The sequence below is a fragment of the Telmatherina bonti genome, assembly GCF_933228915.1.
Source record: "Telmatherina bonti genome assembly, chromosome: 4".
Classification (NCBI taxonomy): Eukaryota; Metazoa; Chordata; class Actinopteri; order Atheriniformes; family Telmatherinidae; genus Telmatherina; species Telmatherina bonti.
The window spans coordinates 13,070,702-13,082,372 of NC_136622.1; the positions used below are offsets into that span (position 1 = coordinate 13,070,702).

General features: G+C 38.8%; 1 protein-coding gene across 1 annotated transcript in view; it reads right to left on the minus strand.

Moving 5' to 3' along the window:
- LOC306755432 (plexin-A1-like) overlaps positions 1 to 10,235 on the minus strand; it is a gene marked incomplete at both ends in the record, with an annotated part of 239,478 nt that extends 229,243 nt beyond the window's left edge. Inside the window, one exon of the mRNA XM_079239811.1 lies at positions 9,063 to 10,235. Within this exon, the coding sequence (XP_079095937.1) occupies positions 9,063 to 10,235 (1,173 nt within the window). The remainder of the gene's footprint in view (positions 1 to 9,062) is intronic.
- Between the last annotated feature and the right edge of the window lie 1,436 nt (positions 10,236 to 11,671).

Sequence of the window (11,671 nt, forward strand, 5' to 3'; positions counted from 1 at the left end):
ACAGATGTAGAGCAGGGGCACAGAAAGGAGAGCTAGGAGGAAGAGGTTTTAACTGCTTCTTCCCTTCATCATTGTTGACAATGTGACATCACTGGCAGATTAAAGGACATGCTTGGAAAGCTGACGATGAAACTGTAAAAATATTGGATATGAAGTTTTGGGTTTCGCAGAGACATAGCTGCAGGAACATCTTTTCTCTGACTATATATGCAGAGAAAGTAACGTCATACATGAGCAGAAATTGTTATGTAACATGGGTTTAACACTACACTGGTTTAATCTGGACATGTTACGATGACAGCGTGGAGTAGGAATAATATACAGTAAGTTCCAAGATTGCTGCCATTAAAAAGTCATTAGTGACATTATATTGTTGTTTTCTATTAAATTCAACTGCGAGGTAGAGTAATGTTGCAGCATATAAATACCACTGCGCAATATTTTGAGTGAGATCTTATTTACCTGTATATGTAGTGGTTGCTCTACATCAGTACATGATCGGTTTTATGGTTTAAAATCTAGAGATCTGCAGATAATTGATAGAAAATACAAAGTTATGTTTTCTTACATAATTTTATTCAACAATTAAGTTGCCAAAGACATTCGGTATAAAGGCACATTGCCTAAAAAACTGCAAGGATATTATTTATAATGTTAAAGAAAGATGACAACTTTATGGTTTTCATAGCATCTCATTCACCTTATAACCAGAAACTTGTTCCTTTTCCTTGGGGTATTAGCTTCAGGCAAGCTAAAAGCTAACAGAATGAACAGGCTTGTAGGAAAAAACATCCTTCTAAATATCAATTTGGTAAATTTTACTGAATAATTTAATATTCTATTACAGGATTGATAAAAGTATAGCTGAAATCAGATTATGTTTTTTATAGAAAGTCCACAACAGGAACAATGAGGGGTTTGGTGGGTTGGTGTAGAATGACCCTGCTGCTTTTAATGCATGACTGATTGATTTTTTTTTTTTTTTTTTTTCATCATTAGGGAAATATTAGTGGTTGATATAAGTGAAGCCAGTAAAGCATTAATATTCTCCACTCAGCAGGCTGAAAGAATGATGCAACGTGGGTTATCCATCCACAGAGACTCACCTATAATGAGACCAAAGATACAATAGGGAGATAAAGGATGCAGCAGCGAGGGGACACAAGTATGCACACTTACTCACCGGTAGTCTGGAAGTCCAAACAGAAAACACCAGAATGGCCTGTATACAGGTAAATATTATTAAATGCCGTTATCCTCTGAGTAAAATAGCTACAGAGTGAGTGAGAAGGGTAGTCATTAATAAAGAGGGGCCAATAACAGCACAAAAGTCTTTTTTTGGTCTGTGTCGCTGCAGTGCATTTTCCGTCTGTATATCTGTAGACAATGATGACTTAAGTGCACACACACTCACTCACACACTATTATTATCATCCTCTTATTTGGTTGCTTTCACCATTGTTTCACTGTGCTTTTTTTTGAGGGCAAGGTGGTGGGCAAACACACAAATGGGCACTCAAATACAGAGATAAAGCAAGTTGTAAACACACACGTACACATAGAAAGATGCTATCTTCTCTCTCTCTCTCTCTCTCTCTCTCTCTCTCTCTCTCTGTGTGAATCAGTCTCATTAGTCATGCTAAGGCTGTCGCATAGCTAGGTCAGTCTGCACACTGAGCTGTAGAGCTGGACAGCAGCCCACAGCCAGAGAAGGTCACCCACCACTCAGTTTAATTCCCAGAAGACCAGCATTGGCCTCTTCCTGATAATGAGTGGACATAAAGTTGCACAGGGAGAGACCTGGAGTTTAAGACACACCCCTCGCAGTGCAGAGATGGGGTAGATGATGTATTTCTGCGCATGTGACTTCAAATGTTTAACTTCTCCCAGCAGGAAAATTTTCCATTCAACGGGAGTGTTTGGGTCCATCTTTTAGAGACTGCACCTACATCATAACTGTGCAGCCAATTATTGGTGAGTAAAAGCAGTGGTAAATCCTATACACTCTAAAACACAGTCAGCAAAACAAGTGTCAATGAATGGATACAATGAACTCCCCAAGTTGGTAAGCATCTTGTAGAGTTTTTTTTTTGTTTTTTTCTAATATATGTATAAAAGGAAAATAACGTTAAGCAGGAATTTGGCACTGCTAGAAATGAACTTTTACAGTTTACAAGCTGAGTGTGCATAAAGAGGACTGCTGCTTCAGCACCGTGAATAACCACACATCTACTTCAACATCTCATTGACACTGAGATAGGTAATGCTATATTTGTTTAGGTGTATAATATACATTTTCTTCACTGGTTGCACCATGGATATGCTTACATCTATAAAGTACATTTTTGCAATCAAGTTAATCTTGAATCAAAGCCTGGTTGCAACTACTGCATATATGCAACTGCATTAAAGATCACAGGAAGTTAGGGCCCACATGACAAGATTACTGGCTAATCATCTGGCTGAAACTCTAAGAGGTTAATATCACTCTGTAAATAAATACTTATACACCCAATAACAAATTATAAACTATCTTCTGAGGCATGGTGTCAGATATACTTATGTTTAATTAAAAAATAACAAGGACACAAAAACATTCAATTAACATTTTTGGATTGACAAGTATATGATTTAATAACTGATACTTACAATTAAATTCAAAATGAAGTTTTAATGATGATTAATAGATGCTCTCACAAAAAAAAAAAAAAAAAGAGAAGAGAAGAGTGCTTGGAATGCTGCATCATAGAAATAAAAGGCAGAGCGCGAAACGGAGCAGAAACATTCCCACGAGTCAGAAACTGTGAATGTTTCTTGAGAAAGCAATATGTTTCAGAGGAGAAAGCTTAAACAAGCAAGAACAAAAGAAAGACTGAGGCATTGCCAGCTGAATCTAAAAGATTTATTAAATGACAAATTCCAAAGACAGTATTAGTAAAGTTAATTGTGCTTTTGTTTTGGCCCTGGCACATACAGCTGCTCATCAGTGACTCTGTTCTCATGCAATGCAAATAATCATAAATGTATCTGTTGTGTCTGTCATGCAGAGCTGGTGGATTGTCATCATAGTATTGTGTTCCTAAATAGTTTAAAATCAATGCATTCCTACACACATTTACAGATGTTAGTGTGTGATGTTATTTGTGAGATTGAGCAGATGTCATATGGTCTCTACAAGCTAACATGCTTAAACCAGAGGGTGAAATGGCGAGCTGGGAGGATGATCGGCAGTCTGCGGATTTGGTCACATCACTCCAAATGGTTTATTATTTATGTTGTTAAGTTTGTTTGTTGTGGCATGATCACCTTTTCCGGAACACGTTCCACTCTGCATGTTCTGCATGTGACACAGTCACCGAGTCGTCTCGCAGTTTTATTCACTAACAGCAGCTAGTTTTCTCATTTCTGTTTGTTTCTCATTTATATTTAACTTTTTAGATTCATAGTTTAGTTACTATGATCTAAAGTTGGCTTGTATGTGTATGTATATGTGTTAATACTGGCAAGTGCGTATATGTTTGTACGTATGTATGTGTGTGTATGTGTGTGCATAGAGGTGTGTGTGTAAATGTATGTATGTGTATATGTATATGTGTACATATGTATATATTTGTGTATATATATATATATTATGTGTGTATACGTGTGTGTATATGTATGTGTATGTATGCGTGTGTATGTGTGTGTATATGTATGTGTGTGCCTGTATGTGTGTATGTATACATCTGTAGGTTGTTTTCTTTCTTTTTGTTTTTGGGTTATTTTTTAGTTGTTGTTTTTTTCTCTCCCTTTTCTCTCCCTTTATCTCTTTCCCTTTTCTTATGAGGTGTTTCTTCTCCTTTCTCTTTCTGTCTTTTGTCTGTCCTCTCTGGTCCAGCAGTACAAACTCTACAATTCAAACAACAATACAAAATAAACATAGAAATAAAATAAAAATTCAGAAAGTCAAGGGGATCATTATATCTATAAAGCTTCCCTTGGCAGAGAAAATTTGCTCAGCAGAACACAGCATCCAGACCATCATTCTGCTTGCCTAAATGCTGGACAAGACAAAAAAAAAAAAAAAAAAAAAAAAGTTTGTTTGTTGTGTAAAAATTTCATAAAATTGACATTTTGAAGTATTTATCTTTCCAATAGTCATCTTAAACAAATGAGCTCTTTACAACATGTATTCTACTGAGAGAAAAATAATAGCTCCCTTCTCTTAGTAGCACCTTTTTACATGCACAGGGTTAAATGTGCACACTGCACAAAGAACTGTCATGAAGTATCAACATAGTCCAGTAACAATAATAAATCTGATCTGAATGCTATTCATGGTATAAAAAAGACCTGTTTCTTAGGAGAGTTGATGTTGCCATGTAAACACAAGCTAAAGCCAACTAACCAGTTCGGAGCCAAGAATATGGAAACATCAGGTTCACTTACACCAGTGGCAATCAACACCATACTTACATGTCAAGGATACAAGGAGCATTGACAAAACTCCACTTTTAAATGTTTTATTCTTTGGTTGCATGTCTAGCTGAACTGGATTTTTCACTCTCTCTCCTTTCTTAACCATTCCAACAGCTACTGGTAGCTCCCATTTCCACTGGAGCTACAAGTTAGTCAGCTGAAATAATCTAATTCTTTAACTTCAATCGTATAAATTCTAATATAACTCGAGTGTCTCATGTTTGCCTTTTCAGCAAATTTAAGATTGGACCACTATGACCATGATACCGATTCTAGCACAACATCTGAAGGATGAAGGATCAATCAATTTTAATGTCAGGAATCGACCAGCTCATGCAAAGCATAGATTCACCAAATGCTTTACTGGTGACCGTCAAACCTTGTTCCATCAATATGTCCAACGTCCTTTCCATCTCGCTCCTTGTCACTTTTCCTATCACCTGAATAACTCTGTTTTTATACATCAATGTTCCATTAGACAACGTGTTCAATCTGCCATTATTGACCATTAGGCTGGCACCAGAGAATCATCTCAAAGTATGGCAGTAATTTTGAGCATAAAATGCATGACTTCCCTCCAAATGACCATGTAGTGTGCTTACAGAGTACAGTATTATAACTGTCAGGAGCTGAACAGAAAGCGGAAATTTGCTAGCTTCCGGGTAGAGAGAAGAGTCTGAATGCTGACAGACCTGACCTTGTCTCTTTAAACGAGTCAGTTTGAAAGTTTCCACATCACACCGGTGCAGAGGCAACGAGCTGTCATTCTTCTCAGAAGGAAACATTGAACACGCCTGCACGCTGAGATGATAAATTCATCACCGTGACATCCCAGCACGAGCTCTGCTGACACGACCTTGATCGATCGCAGGCAGAACGACAGATGGCCATAAAGGACAATCATGTAACTGTATGCTCATTAGCATAAGCACAGGCACATACAGTACACTTTATAGTACATGGCCCCATGGTGCTTCCACATCAGTGAGCAAGTGACGAAGATGCCATATTGATGCCTTTAAAAGAGAAAATGTAATAAGTAAAGACAATGACAACATGTTAAATGGGAAGACATAATTATAGCCATCTAGTCATATGAGATAAAAAAAAAAAAAAAATACTTGAATAATAGTGAAGAAATGGATGACGGAGTCTCCAAAGTCCAAAATTATTTGTGGCAAACAAGAGAGCAAATTCACATCACCTGCTTGGTGACAGCTTAAGACTCTGGATGACTAAACCTTTGTAGATGTGTAGTTTTATGTATATATATAATGTGATGTATAATGTTTATGTTCACAACACAGACCTAAAGCATAGATGGAGGCAGCCTTTGGGCTTCAGACAACTACATGGAAGAGATTTAATATGCAATACTGCCAGCAACAAGACCGCAGCTGGGTGTTGCCTCCACAATATATTTACTTTTACTGGAATCCTGGGTTAAATTAATCAAGTTCTCCAGAAATCCTTTTTTTTTTTCCCTCTCACTTTTTTCTTCATGACTTTTTAATCTTTTAAAAGTAGGCGTGTTTCTGTGTTTATGCATCATATTTATCGGATATGAAGAATAAATTCTTATACTAATTGGGGCAGGTTTTAGGATAAATTTAGGGTTTTTTTATGCTATATACGACCAAGATATACTTCCAAAACAAAAATGTATATTTTTGTTCATTTGGGAATCAAATCACTCTCCAGCTTTCACTGTCCTCTTCTGTCTTATGCCCATTTTTGGCTCCAAAACATCTACATGCAAACAGCTGAAACAGTATTAGAAACATCTACTTTTATTTTTATTCCCTAGAAAGTGGAGTGGAAGTTGATGGGGGTAGTTTTTCTCCACCGTGTTTAGTAAACAACTGCTATTTGTATCTGTGTAAAAAGAACAGGCAAGAGCGATGGGCAATGTCATGCAATCATAATTCTGGGAAAGTTAAGTGGAAAAACCTCAACGACAAATTTAAATTATTCTGTTTCTTCAAAATGATAACATAGAAATGTATGCAAAAGATATTATGAAGTCATTTAGCAGAAAATATTCCTGTACGACTTCTATTTCAATACAATAAACATGTTGATGTTTTGGTTTTTTGACTTGGGTCATAGTGATATGGTCAAGCAACAGATACAGTTAAAAGGATTCAACACTGAGGTTTAATGTTTACACAAAGGTTCTTTTTAATGCATTCAGTAGTTATTATTATTAAGAAATATTTCCCTTAAAACTAAAGTGTTAGAAATAAATCTCCTTATTTGTAAAGAACATGTTACTTCTCAGATTTTGTCAAATTGTCCAGCGACCAAATTTCACGTGTTACCTTTTTGGACAGCCTCACATTCATACCTTTTTTTCCCCCATTCAGCTTCCCTTTTACTCTTTAATCCATCCCTCCATTCACATCCTCCCCATATCCAAAACCAGGACCCCACCTCTGATTAATCACATGACTCCAACTGTCATTACCCATCATTCTAGTCATCTTTATCACCGCACCCGCCATTGTCTGCCTTCCACATTTTATGTCCAGATCCCACTCAGCTTCCAGCTTTACACACACAGGCGCACACACACTGTCTAATCAACAATGAAAAGCCAAAGACAGAGCAAAGAGAAACCGTGAGGTATCAACGTCTTGAGGGAGACAGAAAGGGTAGAAGTTAATGAGGAACAAATGAAGCAAAAGCAGAAAAAAATGTAGGAGGTTAAAAGATAAAAAATTCAAAACAATGTGAAAAAAGTAAAAAAGACGATGATAAAAGAAGAAGCCCAAGGAGGATAAGGTTAGCAAAATGAAAGAATTCTTTATGCAAATGATGGGTCTGGAGTGAAAGACACAGGAGCAAAACAGATAATAGAATAGAGAGAAAGAAGGAGATGGAGACAGAGAGGTGGAGAGTGGTCCAGAGATTTATGGCAGGTTGTTATGGAGCACCGACTGAATAACAGAAGGTGAGACCAGGTGAATTATTCATGAGGATACAGAGCTGTGAGTGTGTGTGACATGTGGGAAACACGCACACACACACACACACACACACACACATTTAAGTATCTCAGACACTTCAAGGCCTTGAGTACAAGCAAAAACAAGCCATACAAAACCTATAGATGGAATTATAACTAATAATATACTAGTGGCTCAGATAGATGGGCACACAAAGATTGGAAAAAGAAGAAAAGAAGACAAAGAAACAATTTTAAAATGCTTGTTTTTTTTTTTTTCCGTTCCAAATCTAGTAGCTTCATAGGAACCCTTAGATACATTTGTAACTTCGTCTATGCTACTGCAGGAAGACTTGAGTCATTTCATATTGTAATAAACACTCATTTCTCTTAAGCTGATCAGGCTAAATGTTCTGCATTTGCTGCCCACTCTTTTCCATGGCACCATGCTGCTTGCATAGAGATGTCACTAAAGAAGCTTTTTTTATTGTATGTTGCACTAAATGTGCAATTGCACCTACACATTGGCAGCCTTTTCCCTAAAACCAAAATGGAAAATGTTGATATGCTACATTTAAGGAAATGGTGACACTTTTTTTTTCTAGTCATTCTGCCAGGATAAAGATAGCCTCAAGCATTTTCTTCATAGTCCATTTTGACGTCTATACTATTGAAAAATCACCCCCTGTAGTTCACTAACAAACAATTTTTCACATTTTTTTTGTGCTAATCAATAAACAATTCATTGACTGGTGAACTAGAACTTCAGACAGCTGGGAATTTGGTTTGATTGGGGAACTTAATATAATTTTGCACCTTCTTTGGGTTTGCTTTGCTGTCAGACTTAACTCAATCAGCAAAACCACCTGGACAACATCTTGAAGTGACAACATCCACTCTAGGCTGCAACACAAAAGATGACCAAGGAGAAAATATAGAAAAAATTTGGACTTATTGATTGGCCAGCAGGGACGGCTCATTTAGTGCAAGTTAACAACGTAGCAGGACCAAGTTTATGCACTCTTGGGTCTGTTTTTACTTTGGTGTTTTAACCAAATGCAGTTTTCAACAGAATCTGTCAGTATGAAGAGCAGGACAGACGGCATGTTATCTTGCACGCATACTGAAGTGACACATCGTATACCTTTCTCTAGTTCACTGTTGGTCCATTTGTGTTCACCATGATAGCAAATTACACCAAGGTGTACTGGCAAGAGAACCAAGACCTTTGGTTTTTCAAGAGGAATAGAGTTAACGTTTTTTCTTGGTCTGCACCAGAATTCAAATTTATTTTCATACCGTTCAAAACTAAATGTACTCTCCATTGAAGCACACCAATTTGTTTCAAGCAAACTGACCAAAACCAGTGTGAATGAACCATTAGTTTAAACACATCCTAAACCTGTAATCACTATCAAACCGCTCTAGAGCTGCAGTACTAAGATACTCAAATTTCACTAAAACTGATTAATCTTTTCCAATCCAATTAAAAAAAAACTTGGCTGGAATCTGAAATGAGCTTTACTGTGTTGAATACAATTACAAGTAAAAAAAAAAAAAAAAAAAAAAAAAACCTTCAGGAGGCAATATCAGATTAGCACAAAATCTAAATTCTGATCACAGAGATACTTGTGGGAAAAATGTCTTGAACACTCACAGAATTGATGCAGGCAAGCTCCTTGTTGAGCAGCCAGGGCAGGGAGAGTTTTCCCTCTCCTCTGTAGCACGACTGAATCCTCTCTTTAATCTTCTCCTTTATCTGCCTCATTGTGAACAGACACAAAGCTGACTCCTTGGGCGGCTTGGCTCTGTTCTTCTGACCCTGGGCAAATACAGTGAATAGAACCTCCTCACGCTCCTGAATACCAAGAGAACGTGCCAAACGGGCTCCTGGCCGGGCCAAATAAGCATCCTGAACCAAACGGTACTCCACTCCATCCTTTGTGCAGCCGATTGGGAATTCAACGTAAGAGTAGAACTTTGGATCGTCAACACACAGGCGGACAATCTTCGAGGTGAAGAACTGTTCGCTGCTTGCGTCTGGTGAAGTGAGTTGGGTGTCGAGCTGCAGGGTTAGGTAATACACAAACTGCTCACTGTTGAAACCGTAGATGTAGTAGATGTCAAATGCCGGGAACTTGGAGAGTGTGTCTGAAGGAATCTTTAGTTGAGAAGAGACAAACTCGTCCTGGTACACAAAGCTGAACATGTCAGCATTCTCCTCATTGGACATTAGTTTGCGGCTTGATAGAGTAGGGAAGTACTCAGACTTCCCATCGATCGGAGTGCCAACAAAAAGTTTGCCACCCCCGCCAAAAATATCTGGAGAGATCACCACACCTGACATGGTTCCCGCCTCTGCAACACTGGATAGATAATGCTCTTTACGATGGTGCGGCTCGCCGAGCTTAAATAAATCATCCAGACGGAGGAACTGGCATATTCCCTGGGAGGTACTCCCACATGCAATTAAGCGGTTGTGGGCAGCATCAAGGAGCAGGAGTTTATTGACATTAGAGGTCTGCACCAGCTCGTGGGGGCAGGACTGGACACCAGGTGGAGGGTAACAGCGAGGGTTGTCTGTGACAGGACCGGTAACGTGGCTTCGCAGTTTGGTGAGGTTGCTGGACAGCTTGTAGATCCAGTTGACAGCACCCAGATAAACCTCTCCGGTTTTGTTGTGGACCACCAAATGTGTAAGACCTCCCTCTGGAGGAGCAAAGGAAAGCAGGGAGGAGGGAGAAGTGGTGGAGGTGATAGTTATGGAAAAGGAGAGGAGAAGAAGGAAGAAGGGGAAGTTCACACGGGGAGGATTGAGGTGGGAAGACATGGTGATGAGGGGAAGGGGTAGGTGAGCAAGTGGATGTTTTTTGAGAGTGTAATCCGTGAAAGGGTCAGTCCGAGCCTTAGAACGCTGCAGGAAGAACTGGTAACAAAAGAAAAAAAAAAAAAAAAAAAAGGTTCCTCGCAATCGACTTCCTCTTCAGCTTTTTCCTCCTTTTCTGCTGTCTTTTTTATAACCTCATCCCCAGATCTTCAACATCGTCTACTGTCAGCCCTGAAACACAGAAAAAAAAAGCAAAATATTAGCACTTTCAAAACTTCAGTCTATTCATGCACTTCTTTTGAATGTCCACAAATCTGAGTTGATATTAAACATTCAGAGACCCAGAGGAGTGCACACTGAAATGTGCAAAAAAGGGAATAAATGAGGGCACTGTGGGCTTTGTTTTATTGACTTCTCGACTCTTGGCGTGCACCACTCTGCGGAGTGCATCTTTTAAAAGAAGACAGGGCTAAACATCGCTCCTCTGAGTATTGATCCTCTGGACGTATTAAAGCCTTCTGCAGAAAGACTGAACACAAGCACACAGAAACACATACACACCTAAAAACATGGACACGTTTAAATGTATGGATGAAGAACCATTTAGAAAATGGAACTATGCACATAAACAAACAAATGCACAGGGAAAGGCATTAATGCGGAGCATCGCATTAGCAGGCAAGCATCTATAAATTACAGGAAAAACCCAAAAGTATATTTACTACAGAGCAACAGAGCAAAGAAAATAGAGGTAGCCAGCTTCCACAAAAAGCAGGAGAGGACTGGTCCAACCTGATAAAGCAGGAGAGAGTGTGAGAGGGGGAGAAGTGAAAGCTATTTGGCTTCATACCAGTTCAATATAAAAGGCAGCAAAGATGGCAGGACAGATTGCCATGAAAACTAAGAAAAAGAGAGAGGTAAAAGAAAAGAAGATGGACCATCCATCTATTTCCCATTACATCCATCTATTCATCCATTTTCTATATCCGCTTATCTGGTCCAGAAGAAGTGGTGAGGGTTGGGGCTGTTCCTGAAAGGCCTCAGAGGACAGGCAAAGTCTTGTGAAGCAGCAACACATTTGTGCTTCTATTACCATGATTGTGTGAAGCAGTTAAATGATTGAAACGCATCCTGGCAACAGAGAATACAAGCTCGGTCAGAATGGTTTCAATGTTTAGAGGCAAAAGCTGCGTTTTAGTTTAAATTAACACATTATGTGAACTCAATTCATTTTTGTATGTTGCATTAAGCAGGGCCTGCGATGGACTGGCGAGCTGTCCAGGGTGTACCCTGCCTTTCGCCCAAAGACTGCTGGGAAAGGCTCCAGCTTCCCAGCGACCCTTCATTGTACTAAGCGATTAGGATAATGAATGAATGCATTAAGCATTTAACAGTGTTCATTTAATAAGTTAAACAGTCAGTCGGGATTGTTACACATA